At 32.8% G+C, this 17,310-nt stretch overlaps 1 protein-coding gene across 5 annotated transcripts in view; it reads right to left on the reverse strand.

The window, feature by feature from the left end:
• The window catches only part of LOC114932492 (lachesin), an 88,441-nt gene that overhangs the window by 44,705 nt on the left and 26,426 nt on the right, over nt 1–17,310 (reverse strand). For 4 of the 5 annotated variants that reach the window (XM_029304718.2, XM_029304719.2, XM_085479831.1 and 1 more), the window contains one exon: nt 14,558–14,775. In XM_029304718.2, the coding sequence (XP_029160551.1) occupies nt 14,558–14,690 (133 nt within the window). In that variant the 5' untranslated portion in view covers nt 14,691–14,775. Of the gene's footprint in view, nt 1–14,557; nt 14,776–15,794; nt 16,013–17,310 lie in introns of those variants that run through there. The other variant, XM_029304720.2, reaches the window with a different exon arrangement.

Raw genomic sequence — 17,310 nt, forward strand, 5'->3', positions numbered from 1 at the left:
GGAATAGCGAGATGCCCTCGTGCTGCGCGGAATTAGACGTATCCGGAAAAGTTTGATGTCAGTTCGCGAACTCTGGTCACTCTCATGAATTATGTAATCACGCGACTAAACGGACTTATTTTTACGAACAACAAGAGCAATTGCTCTTTCCCTTTCTCTTTTCCTGTATATTTCGGTTAATGATGCGTTAATCTCATGAGTATGTTTTCTTACATTTCAATTTCTTACATTTTATTTAATTGTAAAAATTCTGCAATATAATATTATAATATATTAAGGAAGAAACATGGAAAAATGTAATCTTAATGCACTATGTACAATAATAATAATATTCGTTAAATAATATGTACATCTTCAGCCAAGACCTAGATCTTGGTAAGAAGGAATTAGATTTGATCTCTTGACGAGTTTTTCGCAGGTTGCAAGAGTGAAGTGGAAATTTTTCCTCGCCGTGAAATTCGTTAATTATGATTTAATGCTCGCGTGTACCTCGAAACTTCGAAAATTTATGCGATTAAGCAACTGTAATTTCCCTGAATTTCCGCGTAACGTGCATCTTTCGCACTAATTTCAGCTGCGAACTTTCTCTTCAACATTGGTTAAGCCGAGCTAAAATACTGGAATCGTCCCGAATATTCGTTTTATCGTACTCACTCACAAATGCGCGCACAACTTTACGGTCATTCAAATTTGTCACATCATTAAATATATATTATATATGAACATTTTGTTATTTACAACTTTTAACAAAAAATCTTTTGTATGTATTTGTAGTTCACTTGAAAAGGACCGAAATCAATGGTCAAAACGTAGTGATTTACCTTTATGAATGAAAATAAATAATTTACAACTTTATCATAATATTGTATATATGGAAAAGACAATAATAGAAAAATACAAATGTGACAATATATTGCTTAGGAAAAGTGGATAGTATCACCAGCAATGTTTTGTACTTTATAAAAACAAATAAAAATATCTAGAATAGAACGTGAAACAAAATAACTTTGTTTTTGTACGGAACATTTTGATGAATACGTTAATTAAAAAATAGTAGAAATTCCAATATTGTGTAGATGGAAAATATTAAAAAATGTATTTATGTCAAAGAGTGTTCATTATAATTAGAAATACCAAGATATATTCAAGAAATATATTTAAATAAGGTCGCTTTTTAAAAACAATGTAATTTTTTCTTAGAGCAATGTTGAGATATCGAGTATACACAAGATTATCTTGTAATAGCATTTGATGTATTTCAAATATAATAACGATTTATATTATATATATATATATATATATATATACACATTCTCTTCCTGTCATTGTAAATATATATTTAATTATGTGCATAATTAATTATTTTATAATTGTATTTGTAACTCTTGCCAAACATAGACTGAATTTGGAAATTTCGAAACAAACTATTGAATTTAGATTTTATCAAGCTAAAAGCATCCTGAAAATTGTCTGTTCTATTATTTGAATAGTTGTACAGTTTCGTTAGAACGCACATTCTCGGTATTGACGATATATAATTGTAAAAGCTTTTACGTTACATAAAGGTGCGCAACTGTATTGTCGGAAATCGATCGTAATTGAGCTAAAAATGAAAAACAATTAAGGTGTTATGAGATTTTGCACGTCAATTTGCAGACGATAATTGGAGGTGCCATATCGAATGCAAACTAACACATGAAATAATTATTCCATTGTTTTTCATTTTGAATACAATTTCGATCGTCCCGAGATAAATTTGCGTACGTACTTCCTGCCTGTAAAAGCTTTTGTAATTCTGTGCAGCCAATACAAAGAATAGTTCTATCAAAGCCGTGTTCAGCTGTTAAAATAGACGGCTACTGAATTCACTTAATACTACTAAAATGCAAATGTTTAAACATTTTAATTGTTTAAAAAAAAAAAAAAAACGTTGATGAAATATTCTCTACTTCAAAATTCTCGTAAGCTATCGGTGAGTACTAATCAATTCTACTCTTAAGATACTTAATCCACTAGACGAGTAGTCTGCGATGCTTTTTCCGAGCGAAAGAATTGTAGATGTATTTACTCTGAAATTAAGATGGATAGAGATTTATGTTGATTGAACAATACTGACTGTGGAAAGTTATATACAGCTGCAAATCGTCGCCGTACAATAAAGTTGCGCTATTTTTACTGGAAAGTCGGTATATATAGTTTTATAAAAACCACAAAGCACTTTCAAATTACAAAATAATTCGTCTCGAATTTCCATTTCGAGGCAGACAAATCGCATTAAAATATTATGACTCCTTTTTATATATCCGCCAGTCCTTCCAGTTCCTAATAGTAATACAATTAATGGCGCTTGATAAAAACTGTATTCTTGTAGTATAGCGAAGATAATGTAAGATTTTATAAACGTTGGATAAAATACATAATTTACAAGCGTTTTTAATAGATTTTATTTGATTTTTGATTGCTTGTTATTAATTATAATATCAAATTTGTCCAATTCGTATCTTCTTGTTTTCAAACACTATTTCTAATAATATTATTTAAATAATCTTATATTTATTTATTTTATTTGATTTCATCTCGCAATTTATTGTGCTATGAAAATGGATTTTGATTGCCACAAGTTTGATATTAAAAAAACTGTCAAAATATTCAATTTCTGCGATAACAATTTTTCAATACAATGCTGTAAACTAAAAAATATATTATTTCTCTTTTCTTCAAAAGCAATAATATTAAGTTCACAATTAAAAAATTATTCAAACAAATAAAAAAATTATTCATACTCTACATTGATTCAATGTGGTGTTCGACATGATCAAATTACACAATCTTTGCTGAATGAATCTTCGTTTCTATGAAATAACACGGAGCGTATATCGAGATTTATTGACGGAAAAGAAACAACTTTGAAATATTTTCTACTAATCGACTTTATATTCTTCTTTTTAAATATAAGTTATAAACCGTTCGCGCGGTTTTCTCTTAGTTATTCTATAATATAATATTGTGATCTCATGCAATTATCAATATTGAACATTGAATTGTTGTATAATGAAATTTATAACAGGTTTTTATACAATCTACAAATTTTACAGTATTACCGCAGCTAGTTATTCGATGCAGCGCATTATTTTATATAAAAAATGAATCAAAAGTGGAAAATATTAGCGCGATATTTTTTCAACGGAATCAAACCGATTTTGTGAGAGAAAACATGCCTCGGGGTCCCAAATTTTACGATGCGTTTAACAAATATAGTACAAAAAGTCATCAATATATATATATATATATATATATATATATTTATATGGCCTTTTTTATTTTGACATATCTATATCATTCCCTGCGTTTCCCGTCTAAATCCCTCAGATTGCCAAATTTATTTGTCATGTTGCACACACTAATCTTGTTTCGCTTAAATATACAATTTCTATGTGTGGACGATTCTTGTAGAAGTGTGAGAAATGAGAGTAACAGGAGGGAAAGAGAAATATACTCCCACCAAGCGAACGTGCAGATGGTCTCGGATATATAGAGTATGAAACACACCCGGGTCCGCCTCTTCTCGCTCGCGCAAGTATATTTAGCGGCATGTATGACGTATAGTCTTGATTTTCTTTTAGCTAGAGAGAGTTTATTTAGTGTCACGAAATTACGCTACTCTCGTACTGCGAGAAAGCGCGCGCCCGAATACGAATAAATCGCGCTAAAATTAGCCAGCGGCCAAACGAGCATCGGTTTCAGTTACGGCAATTAATTTGCTTTTCAGCCACGCATTGAGTTTCAAAATTTCGCCGGAGGCTTAACTGTGCAGCGAGCCACGGGACATTCGGATTTAGTGATTAGTTAGCGTTTGACTGAACCAAAGAATATTAATTTCAAGTTGAATTTTATACGTTCAATTGCACTATTTAATTTAATCGTTCCTTCGTTTAATATTTTTCAAATATCTTCTTTCAATATTTAACAAGTTTTACATCATGTGAAAAGAATTTTCAATTCTAGATTTAATATTTTCAGTGAAATATTTTTCTATCCTGCGTGGGTATGCTCAATGGATGGCACAAATGTTCATGTTTAACCAGATTAAACAATACGTGTCACAAACGCACATGACGTGAAATTTAACGCGCTAGGAGAATTACAACAGAAAGGTGAAATTTTAATTTATAACACTGATAAAAATAAAATTTTGTCGCGCGTTTACACACACACACACACATATACACTAGTGAAAGAAACGTTTATATTCGTTATGACTATCGCGTAAGGTAACTGTGCAACGAGAACCGTGAAAAAGTTTTCGCTTAATATCGCATTTGTGAATCCTACAGTTCGCAGTTATGTAGATTCCAGGTTTTACAGTTGAGGAATTTGCATTAATTTTAAAATAATTACATGAAAGTCTCACCAAAGCTGAGCTTTTGTATCGTTGCTACTTAATCCTGCGGCCTTAACCATATGCGATTCGTATAAAAGAGAAGTGGAACTACTTTAAAAAATATGGTCAAAATATTTAAAACAATGAAAGAGACAAATTCTGTTACATCATTTAACTTGTATCACACTTTAAAAGGATTTAAAAACTAATTGATTATAAGCCGCACAATCAAACACATAGTATATAGTAGTGTGTGTGTAAATAAAATGCACTAGTCGTACACAATATGAATATATACAATGTGTTTGCATGTAAAACACATTATTATATATCTATTATTTTACGAATAATTCTACAAATAAATTCCCTTTTATATTTACATTTTTATATCATTTCCTTTTAACAGACATTTCAATCTATATTATCAATATGAAATTAATTTCTGATAGGAAATCTAAAATCTCTCTGATTTATCTGATTTTCTCTCCAAAAGTTTTCAAGTCCATCGCCTTCGCCAATTACTCCAAATCATCCCGGATAAGTCCGCGAATCTAACATTCCCACTAATCAGTACCGAAAGTCTTTAAACGAACTCGCGCGAAGATCTCGAGAAGTCTGCCCGCGGGGCGTAACTTTAACGAAGTAAGCACGATCTCTCAAAATTCCGAACCTCTCTTTCTATCCCTCGCGCGCAAAAGAGGGTGGAATCCCGGATGGAGTCACTTCAATCGCCATCGTGGCACCACCGTACTATCTTAAACAGTTGGAGAAACTCCGTTCGAGAAACTCTTCCGAGGCGAGCTTACGGCGGTAAGCTTTTTAGCGCGCCGAAATTTCCTGAACGCGTACAACAGGGTTCGAGAAGATAGAGCTCGGGGGTCGCGCGCTTAAGCCGCTGCGGAAACAAATCAATGTGTAAGATAAACGGAAGTAGCGCACCTGGCGCGCACGAGCCACCCGTCGTCCCGAATTTCACGGTATATCGAAGCCGCAACCCGTGCTTTATTACGCCGCGCCGCCACGTGAATATCGTTGTCGCACGCGAATTCGGAGCAGTTTGTTACCAAGTATCGAAGCGAGTAATCCGCTAACACGCGCGCATCCGCGCCGGTATGCGCCGCGCGTATTAAACGGCAACGCGTAATTCGCAAGCAGCGGTGGCAGACAGAGGAAGATTTTACACGTGCGTGTGGCTGTGTATACATATAAGCCGTCTTATTTGCATCAGTAAAGCAGAGAAGCGTCTAAGAGCCGCGTGTGTATTTCGACGCTTTACGCTGTATTATAACATCGCTTTTTGGGAAGAGCGTGAGAATAATTTCGCGGAGATCGTGCGTGAAATTTCGACCTTAATGATTTCTCGAGTGTGTTAATTCTTAAACGGGCCGGAATGAAATTTAAGTGCACTCTCTTGCTGGCAGGATTTTATATGCCCTCTAATACGTGTTAATAAGATATTCGGCTTCGAGCGCGCGATCCGAATTAATCATTCACAAGCTTGCTTTTTATAGCGGAGCTGCTTTTCGCGGGATTTGCGCGGCGAGTTAATTTATGAATGAATTTATTTTATGCACATCTGACGTACGTATAAACAGATATATCTGCATAATTTACAAACCACATCAAAACTGCTACACACAGTAGTTATTTATCTCAAACAGATTAACAAGTACTTGCAGCAAATGTGTGGAAAATATCAAATTTTGCTAAAGTTCAGGAGTTACTAATTAAATTAATGAGTCAATTTCTGTCATGTGTTATTTATATAGAAAAAAAGTCTATAAAAACTTCCTATAGACGGATATCTCTGTCTCCCTCTTTCTTTCTCTCTCTGTTAATATTTTACATATACATAAAAGAGAGTTGATGTCTTGATCTTTCTAAAAATCAAGTCTAAACCAATAACAATTTGTTTGAAGTCAAATCATCGGTAATAAATCGCTGCCAAATTACGTATAATACGTAAAAATTGGGTGGCAATAACAGTGGATCAGCGGAGCAATGTCTCGCAATCAATCCAATAGAAAAAAGCTGAGGTAGACAAAAGTTTCCTTAAGGAGGAACGTCTCGACCGTACGATGCTGTGATTTTCCGCGAGTCGACAGTTTTCTAGAAAACACGCAGCTGTCGACGTTTGCATAAGCGTTATCCCGCATATCTCGGACACCCCACTCGATCTCATTCCGATTTAACGGCAGTCTAATAATAATAACGGTAGTTAGGTATATACGGGCTACGTCGATAGGATCCATAATTAATTGTTGGCGGAGCCGCTACTTTATTGACGCTCTCGATTATCAGGCAGGAGAGCTCGGTGCAGTTTCCGCCGCGCGAAACTGCGTCTCCGTCTTTGTAATTTTGCGGTCGACCGTCGCTTTATCGCCGGCGCATCGCCTCGACCGAGCCGAACCTCTCCCTGGTTGTCGTTTATGCACTTAAGGACTTCTATCGACACGTTCCTCCTCTCATTTGAATAGCAAATACGCGCGCGCAGGGGCGAATCAGCGTTTGGTGACAGTTTTCAGAGATGAATTCACAAAGATGAATACACACACATACAGACGCACACTTGATGAAGGAGCGTGTCGCACGCCGATTAATCTTTCACGCCTCGACTTTTTATCCTTCCCTATAAAGTAATTCGCAACTTCACGCCACGCTCGGGGTCTATTATTTATTCCTGACGGGCGATGATCGATCCATTAAGCTTTTTGCGCCGCGCACGTTTTTGCATCAGGATTGGAGTGCATCTTCCCGTCAGAGAGATTGATACAATGTTTGCAACAAACATAATAATACTCTTGGAATTACGTGGCGATTCATATCGCAAAACTTCATTTCGCAATGTACAGCATGCTTTCGTTGAGGATTACGAGTTTAGGAAAGAAATATACACACTCTAAGATCAGAATCCTTTCCTCTTCTCTCTTTTTGAACAGATTCTTTTTGTTCGAGTTCTAGATTTCTTTTTGCAGTTCTAAATTCTTTATGACCCTGTAAGGCACGACGGCTTTATGTATTGACACTTCCGTCTAGACTGCAGACTCTACTTCAGAAGCTACGTGTAGGTTCGCATATCGAGTGCTTTTTGTCTCGGGGATCGAAAACAATGACACTGCACTCTCCGATGTTGCGTTCGCGATGTTCACTCGGACCCCGCATGGAGTTAGTCTCAAACTAAAACAGTACTTTCTAAACTCCATTCATAGGGTCGACCCGCGCACACAATGCGTATCAGGTTATTGCATTCGGTTATTTCACATGCGATCTGTCTGCAACATTCGTTATCAAAATATTGAAAAGTGTCTCTATAAATCAGAAATATTAATGCAGATTGCGCGAATCAACCTGTGTCCAAATATCATTTTGGATATCACGATTGTGTGAATTAGCGTTATCGATGTTACGAATTAACATTAATAATTCTCGAGGTCGACTGTCGCGATATATATTTATGTGACACTTTAATCTTTCGCTAGGTGGTAATTAATAATAAAAAGTATATATTACAAGAGAATTCTATTTTTAATTAGAGTCATTTAGAAATTAAAATTTTTGGAAAATTGCATCAATTATTGCTGTCAAAAAATTTATTTTTATAATTATATTTTTCATTTATAATTATCTTTAAAAAATATATATCAAATATTTTTAAAATATATAAAAAATTATCTTTTAAAATTATATAAAATATTTTTTTAGATATAAGAATTTTTATTTGAAGAAGCACCGAGAAGGAGGAAGAAAATTGAGAAGGTGGAGAGAAAGAGATTTGAAAAAAATATTTAGAAAATCTTAGTTGAATATACAGTTGTCTTAAGCAAGGTAGAAGCAAACATACTCGTATATCCTCGCCGTCATCGATCAGGAATCGAGTGTTGCGGGTAAGTTCACGCTCAAGATATCTATTCAATGCGCTCAGGTCTGTAACTCAACAATGCGTAAGACCTAGTGCAATGACATTAAGGGTTAGTGCGCCCGAAACACCCTCAGTCAAGCCGTGCTAGAGTATGCAACCGAGTTTTCCGGAAATACACACATCGAAATCCTTCAATCCTTACTATTGAAGGCGCGAGTTTAACCACTGAAGTAGAAAAAAATTCAACGCTCGCAATAGTACTCGCGAATATTAAAAATCATCTCTTGAAGATCCTTCGATATTACAGCTGTATTTTTTGTGTTTATTTTCATTCTCTTGTCACCCCCAACATATATTCACGGTTATTTCCGCAATGTTATTCCGACCCTCGCTTTAGCGATTGACTTTCGTATTATGATAACATCGTACGTGTTGCTTTCGTTTTTCTCACTAACGTAAATGAGAAGACTATATCTTGCGGAAATGACAATGTGCGTGATATTTCGATTTAGCTTTTATTTGAGTGTATCAAAAGAAATTTAATACATTTCAAACGCGCCAAGAGTTACATAAAAATTCATATCTCTGTGTTTTATAAAGATCTTTTTTTCAATATTTTCCGCTTTAAAAATATGTAACTGCTACTTTGTAACAAATCGGCGCAAATCGTCTTTGTTTGCCAATCGGAAATCTATTAATCTTGAGAAGTAAGTGTCAGGTACTTTTTCATTTACCTTTGGCCACATAGTATAAGATGAAAAGAGTAAAGAGTAAGAGAGAAATCAAGTTAGCGCGCTATGGCGATGGTAGAAGTGACAATATGGAAATGTGTGATTATGCAAGTAAATCAATTTCAAGCATACTCATCGTCCTTAGGATGAATATATGAATTTATAGGAAGTTGAAACTTACATGTTCGGAGATATTGAATAAAAATAAAGAGAAAAATGGAAAGAGAAAGAACCGATTCAAAATGAATGACCCTCTTAAAACAGCAATCAATAAGATATTATTTACGAATGTCCGATTAAAAAATTAATAATAATATTAATTATGCGTTCTGTATTTACATATATATAGTAAAAAATGTAGGAAAATAAATGTGCAAATATCATCTCAAGATACTATCTTAGATATACATATGAAAACAAGATGTCATTTAAATATTGATAAGATAATCTATTGTTAATTTAAATAAATCCTAAGTGATTACAGTTTCTACTGAGTTTTGGAGCTTAAAAAATATCCACCAAGGCCAATTACTGAGTTACAGCTATTTATTTAGTAATAGCATTTAAAATTCGCACAATTTGTTAATTAATTCTTTCTTTGCTAACACACACATATGCTTTTTTCTTTCTAATTGAATTCAATCAATTTTAATTTTTTGTGGATTGTGTCTACCTACGAGTATTCAAAAATTTTAAACAATCTCATAAGTAAGAACAGAAATAACTCTATAAAGTGATTTCTAAAACACCGCGCCACGCGAGTTTATGTATTGATGTTCATAGAATTGCACATGCGAGAAGTTTCTCGTTCGTTTTATAAATCATTCTTCTATTCCATTCAATCAGGTGTATCATTCAATACGATTACTATACGAGCCTGACTTTTTTAAATATATGTGTCAAAGATGTCTCTCAATTATCAATGACATTTTTAGAATACTTATATTTATTTATTCATTATACGAATTATTATGTGTACGCTAAAAATAGCTTATGGTATTTAAAGAATTTTTTAAAAATATCGTAAGCTATTTTTAGCATTTATGTGACAAAACGTATTGTAATGTTATTGAATGAATAACACTTGATTCAATAGGTGTTAAAAGAATGATTTAAAGCACTCACGGGAAACTTTCTCGTATGTACCAATCCTACAAGTATGGTATGTACCATATGTATATTAGTCCACGCAACGCGATTAAAGTAACTTCTGTCTCTTGATTATTATTATATGAGATTAGTTGAATACATTTGTTCATTTATTGATGTATAATTTATTTCATTGATGTATAAAACATAGTGCCAACAGATTTGAGAATGTAAAAATTAATAATTTTTGCGAATTTTAAATGCGATTACTAAATATATATTGATACTTACTTTAATTAATGTAAATTCTATAATTGCAATAAGTATTTGGAATTTAAGACTCTCATGAACTCGAGAGACGAGTTTTAAAAGCATATTTAATATTAATTTGCAAATAAATATTTAGTTTCGTCTTTTTCACTCGATAAAAACCGCTTAAATGAAGTCCTTAATGATTAATATATACCTGCCATTTACTTCGAAGTTAGTTATTGAACCAAGTTTTTACCTCAACTACTTCCGGTACTTACATCATGCTTTTAAAAGATAACTTTTATTGTTTTATTCTTTTTACATTTTTATGACCCTTACGTATCGTTAAATATCATTATAATTTAGCCGCAATTTAATCAGAACAGAATTTAAATTCTCTTTTTTAATTATTAATTACAAATAATAGATAAGAATTATTTAAATAATTTATACTACAAGAAAGTTTTCTAATTAGTGGACTCTACTTTGGAATATCACTTTCTCTTTTTTTCAAATGTTCCTTCTTCTTCTTTTGGCATAAAAAAATAATGAAAATTTGTTTAAGCAAACAGATGCAATATACTACTCATTTAAAATGAAATAATTTTATAACATGCGTGCAATGTTTTAAATCAACATAACAAACATATGTGAATTTAAATGAAAGTGTATCACAAAAATAGTTCGCAACTCTGTTGCCAAAAGTCCTTTTACGTGCGTTGTTTCGGGAAATGGAGGTTTGAACACCATTTCCGCTAAACGGAGACGTCGGCTTTGTAGAACTTTATCCGCTCACACATACGCGCAACGATCATCTCAAACATCACGAAAGCCATATATTGCAACGATTTGTAGTTCTCACCATTACGTTTCTCGAGGAAAATACGTTTTCCCACTGACGCTATCAACTCGCAATATCCAGGAAATGATATAATCGTGCTACGATGCGAACACAATGCGCAAACCATTTATTCAACCATTTATTCATGCATGATGAAAGTGAAGGAACTCATTATTTTCTTTTAAAAACCATCAATCATATATAGGTAGGTGAATCTGTATTATTATTGTATATTCTTAATACACAGCGAGAATTTTCTCTTAGAATTTACCCTGAAAATTATGGTAATTATGAAGCATGGTATTGGAAGAATTTGATAAGAGTTTCTCTGATTAATATGTACATAATAAAAAATATTAATATGTAGTAAAATTTACTATGTACATATTAATATTTTTTATTGTGATAAATATCGGAGAAACTCTTATAAAATTCTTCCAGTATCATATTGTCCTACGATTACCATGATTGTCAATTCTCAGAGAAAATTCTCTCCGTGTAGCAACGCGCGTAGGATGAACTGATGATTTTTTTCGATTCAAAATTTCAAGTATCTATCCCTATTTTTTTTCAAATTTCTCTCTCTTCTTCTCTTTTCATAATCATTATATACACTTATCTATAACCATGTTGAATTTTCCGCGACATGATTATGGAGTTTTTCCAAAATGTCCGAGTTACGATCACACAAATCGGAAATTTCACGTTCAAAACTTTTCCTCTAGGGATGCTGATCGAAACTGTCGGATGCGAATACTTTCTACTCGAACTGATTGAAACTTACAGGCCGATAATTGGATAGCGGTCGTCGCTCTATTGGGCCACGTATCCGAATAGACACAATCGTTGCTTTGTCGGACCGAGAGTGTATAGAGTGTATGTTAAGGGCTGATTTGGTAGCAGACGGTGCGCGATCCTGGATTTTTTTTATGAAGCGTTTCTAATAAAGAGTCTAGAGTGGATATCGCCGCGCATATATCGGAGATTTTATAGATACACTTGCCAAAAAATAATGATCTCAAAGGTTCAACTTCAAACAGCTATAAAGACTTTACTGTGGCAAAGCGTCGCGTATGGTGGACCGTTTAAAAGCATTCCACCAAATTTCTCCGCCACAGCTGCGTTTTATCCTTTTTTAGCTTTTACTCTCTTTCTTATCGCACGGCTAGTTTTTCCCCGCGTAGATTTATAGAATCTATTTTTTAAGAAGGAGCGTTTTATTGCGAGCTGTGCAATATTTTCAGACTTGAACAAGGGAGTGACTTATCCATTTGTCTTCGCGCAAAAATTGTTACGGATGAACAATTGCGAGACTCTTTGAAATATCAATTCTTTATACTTCTTCACCTTACATATAACATTCTAAGAGTTATGTGTATGTTCCATTTAATATTGGATTGGCAATTAATTATGCTATTAGCAACTAGAGATGATTATCTTTTCTGATTTTGAAATAATAATTGCTCATATTTTCGAAAAATTCGTAATATAATAGCATGTCAACTAAAGTTGTAGTGAACGCGAAATAAACATATATACATACATGTATGTGAGTGTTAATATACTTTATAATATAAAATTTTTTTATTTATTGAAATAAAAATAATATTGAGATAAATATATTATTTAAATATTATTCGATAGTAGAGAAAAATCAACATAACGATATTTATAAAAAAAATACGATTCGAATAATAGTATATAGCAGCAAAAATATTTGCAAAATTCTTTCCTTCAATAATTTTACAATATTAAAATAACGCAACTTGTATTTTTCATCTGTTGCATCTACAGTCAAAAAACAAAGTTTTTCTACCCTAAAAGCATAGCTATAAGCGAACAGTTGCATTTGTGTTTTTTAACAATACAGCGTGAGCGAAATTTTACATTTTTGGCCGCATATTTTATGCAGTGCAGATGTTCAAAATATTTTTCGCACATTTTTATATATATCCGTTTATGTTTTGCATATATAGTATTATATAGCATTTTTAGAATTGACATATGCAATGAAAATTTTAAAACATTAATTTTTCATAGCAATCTCAATGTTATGTATATTTCAAATAAATATGCGCTGGATTTGAATGCATAATGTGCATATATATTTTTCCTGTTTAATGCAGTTATTAATTTAATACAGTTATTTTATAAAAATAGATAAATGTTTTTTATGGTTTCTTGAAATATTTTTTATGATTTTTTGAAACATGCACATATGTGATCATTAACTATGAATCGTGTCTTTAAAATGGAATTGATGGCGTGTAAAATGATTAAAATTTTATTAATAACGTGATTGATATTGCATAGAGAAATAAATGTCTTTATAAATTTTATTGCAAGTGGTTGAACGGCAAGAGTATCGTCATTTTATTTACGAATGATGGTATCGAATTCATAAAACATATAATATGACGAATATGAATGCAGCCAGATTCCACTTTTAATACTCGTATCGATATGCAGCAGTATATCTGTGCATACTAGGACGTAATTTAAATGCATTAATCCTTTGAATGGCAAACTATGATGTATCATCATATCATACGTGTGTCTGGATTGCTAACGTCAATTTATCATTGTTGTTACAATATTCAAGTGATAAACAAGACAGGTTTACTTGAATTTTAGATAAAATTTTATAAACCGTTTTTTAAATGAATAATTATATACAAATTTATTTGGATTATAAAAAATGTTAATCTATTTATCGCAATATTATGACAAAAATTTTTTTATTCAAGTATATTAATGTCTGCGGTTGAATTTTTCTTCTTTCTTTCACACAAGTGTTTATTTTATATATGGCGTACGAGTATCGAAAATAAACTGTAAATTTGTTTTATCCGATATATTATATAAACAAGTGATAAAATCCCATCGAGGAAAAAGGAAAAAATTTTGTTCCAATTATTTTTTACAACCATCAAATAACTTTAAGGCTGTAAATGACAGAGAGGTGATGAAATATATACAGAAATATCATACATATATAAATTTTTAACTTAAGTTAATGAGCAAAGTTCAAAGAATCAATTAATACAATGCTAATTGTCAATTAATATGACACTTGTTTAAACAATTATTATTATTCTTGTTACTATCGAAATAAGCATACGTATATAATAATTGATTTACAAAAAGTATTAATTCAATTGAAAGATTTTTGAGACTTATGCAAGAAATGTTCAAAGGGAAATACGCAATGGAAGAATGTGCGTGCATGTGTGTGAAATATGTAGAGCAAAAAGAAACAGTCGATGCGAATAACACTCGAGGCTGTATCTACTTTACGTGGCTTCGGAATCCGCTCAGCTTTGACAACGGACGTAGCGTGAGCAAACAAGCCGCGGAAAAACAAAACTCCAGCAGCGGGAAATCCGGAAGATGGTTATACTCACCAGTGCGCACCAATACGTTGAGCAGGACGTACAGAATGAGGGTGGTGGCTCGGTATCCGTGTATTATGATCATCAGCCACCTCGATGCGTTGAATCCCGCTGCGTGCCATAGACCCGTGCCCTCGTGCACCATATTTTTCCGGCTGGCCCGTTCAAACCCGCTTCAAAGCCGCCACCGTAGCTGTCGTGCGTCCCTCGCGTCCTCATTCACCAGCACTCTACGATGTAAACCATCACGACGGTGTAAACACGGAAGTTATCGGCGTGGTTTCGATTCGCGTCTGCGGAAACGTCGATTCTCCCGTCCGCTTGACGCGAATCGAGACGTCGAAAGAGTTTTCGTTTTACGAGAGAAACGGTTTGAACAAGTTAGTTGTTGAGAGTTGGATGCTTCAAAAATTTGATGCGACTTTTATTTACTCTGTTACAGCTTCTTGTTACATCTACAATTACACCAGACGTAAGTGTGAATTCTATCTCGTCTATGACGCATCACGTGGTTCTCTCGACAACATATAGGATTTGAAATCATTTTTCAGCAAAAATTTTTGAATTTGTATGTATCAGAATTATCTTGAAAAAACAGTGACACATTAATTTCAGAACTATATTAGTGAACTTTTTCTTAAATACTAGTCACTAAATACTAATAATTGATAAGATTCTCCTAATAATATAAATATTACGTGCAAATAATTGATATATCGTGCTGAGAAACAGTGTAATATTTTGGAATAAATAGAGTATTGTATTGAAGTACAATAGCGTATCATGTATCAATACAACTGTATTAATAATCGTGTTCATTGAATCAATCGAATAAGTGTGATCAATCAAAGTTTGATTATATTATAATTATATAATTTGCTTAATTAATTTAATATTTGTTTAAAGAGAACTAATTAACTACATATATATGTCGCGATTTTGTTTTGCGCATTCTTTGTCAATATGTTATATAGTACCTAGTTTGGAAAATTGTAAGACATTTTTAATCTTAACATATGACATTTCGCCGACTAATAGAGATTTAATATAATTTGAATATTGCTCAGGAAATATAAAGATATATTTTCAAAGATATAATTTTAATATAATTTTTACTTCACTTGTCGTATTTTTAATTTCTTATCAATATATGTAAAACTATGAACGTGAGAAGTTATTTCATCGTACATATATTATGTATATTAGAAACATATAAATTAAGATTGAAATGTTTACATCCAAATCTTACATTGGAATTGATCACCTAGTTCTACATTTGCGGTGAATCAGAATCGATCGGAAGGCATCTATTTGAGATGCGATATAGTTTGATGATCATCCTACCGTATCCGAGAAGGGAGTCGATGATATGCGTATTAATGCGAGTAAACAGGTTCGTTGATTTCGCGAAATTTCTCGACTCCATCGCGAGATATTAGACAAGTTTTCCGGATATAATTTCTATCAATATCGATAACGTTTCCGATCAGAGATATCTATCCGATATATCGAAGCTTAAATAAAAAATTTAAGAATTTTCTCGTGGATGCTTTGGTAAAACAGATTAGGGTCAATGGAGGTTTAAAGTAAAAAAAAAAAGTCTGCACTCTACATCATTATGTACCTAGAATATAGACGCAGATTTACCGGAAAAAAACCAGCGCAAGTCATTTAATATGTAAATATTTTCTTCAATATTTATTATGTAATTTTTCATTCAATAAATCTTTGATCTTTTAAACAATTGAAAAAAAGAATAATTAATTAAATTAAATTCAACAAAAGCAAATATAAAACATTCAAAAACCCAAAACTGAAATAAATAAATCAAATCAATCATTATTGTTTTGAATTTTTAGTTTTAATTGAAAAGAGAAATTAATGTAAAATGTGCAAACTGTTCCAAATTACTCAATGTATAAATATCATAAACATTGTTATATGCAATTTCTTTCTTGAAACTAGTTCGATGCATTGTGCCATGTTTTTTATATATTAAGGAATTGCGTGACACAAACCAAATTCCTAGTTGTCACATGCTCGAAAATTCCTTTCTCACGGAACAGGAGATATCAGAGCTCGTTTGCATGGAGGACATGTCTAGAGCGTGTCACCTCAACGCGAGCGATGCTGTTCGCCTAAATCTTGCTTCGCACCGCCTATCTCCTGTTCTTCTTCATTTGGTTGACGCTTTACCAACAATAATATAAGTCAGAAAATTTGTATTTTAGGTTACAAAAATTGACTAAATTATCTAAATTGACAACAAAGAAAAATCCTGTAGAAATATCAACCACATTTATAAATCAGCGTTTGTTTCATCGGATGCAACATAAGTGTAATAAGATTTGATATTGTTAATAATGTTAATATCTTATAATTTGTGATTTGTTTAATTAAGATATGTTTGATTAAAATGACCAAAAATTAATTTTCTTAATTTTCTTCTAAAATATTAAAAACATAAAAAATACATATGTATATACATATATATATAATCATACATATTTTAGTTATGCGTACAAAAATCTTGGGAAAAAGTTTTGCGTCTGCTTGTGACACCGCTTTGATATTTGTCCGGGAGCTCTATTTACCGGATACGCTGGATAATTTTCTGTTAACGAGCTTGATGTCGCGGAGCTTCTTTCAGAGCTCCATTCTTTGCTCGCGAGGACTTATCGCTCATTCTTTTTATGTGGTGTTTTTTTTCGGTCGGAAACGTGCAGGAACGAACCGTCGTGCGCAATCCTTCAGACAACGCGAAC

The sequence above is a fragment of the Nylanderia fulva genome, unplaced genomic scaffold, assembly GCF_048542155.1.
Source record: "Nylanderia fulva isolate GAGA-0341 unplaced genomic scaffold, ASM4854215v1 Scaffold13, whole genome shotgun sequence".
NCBI lineage: Eukaryota > Metazoa > Arthropoda > Insecta > Hymenoptera > Formicidae > Nylanderia > Nylanderia fulva.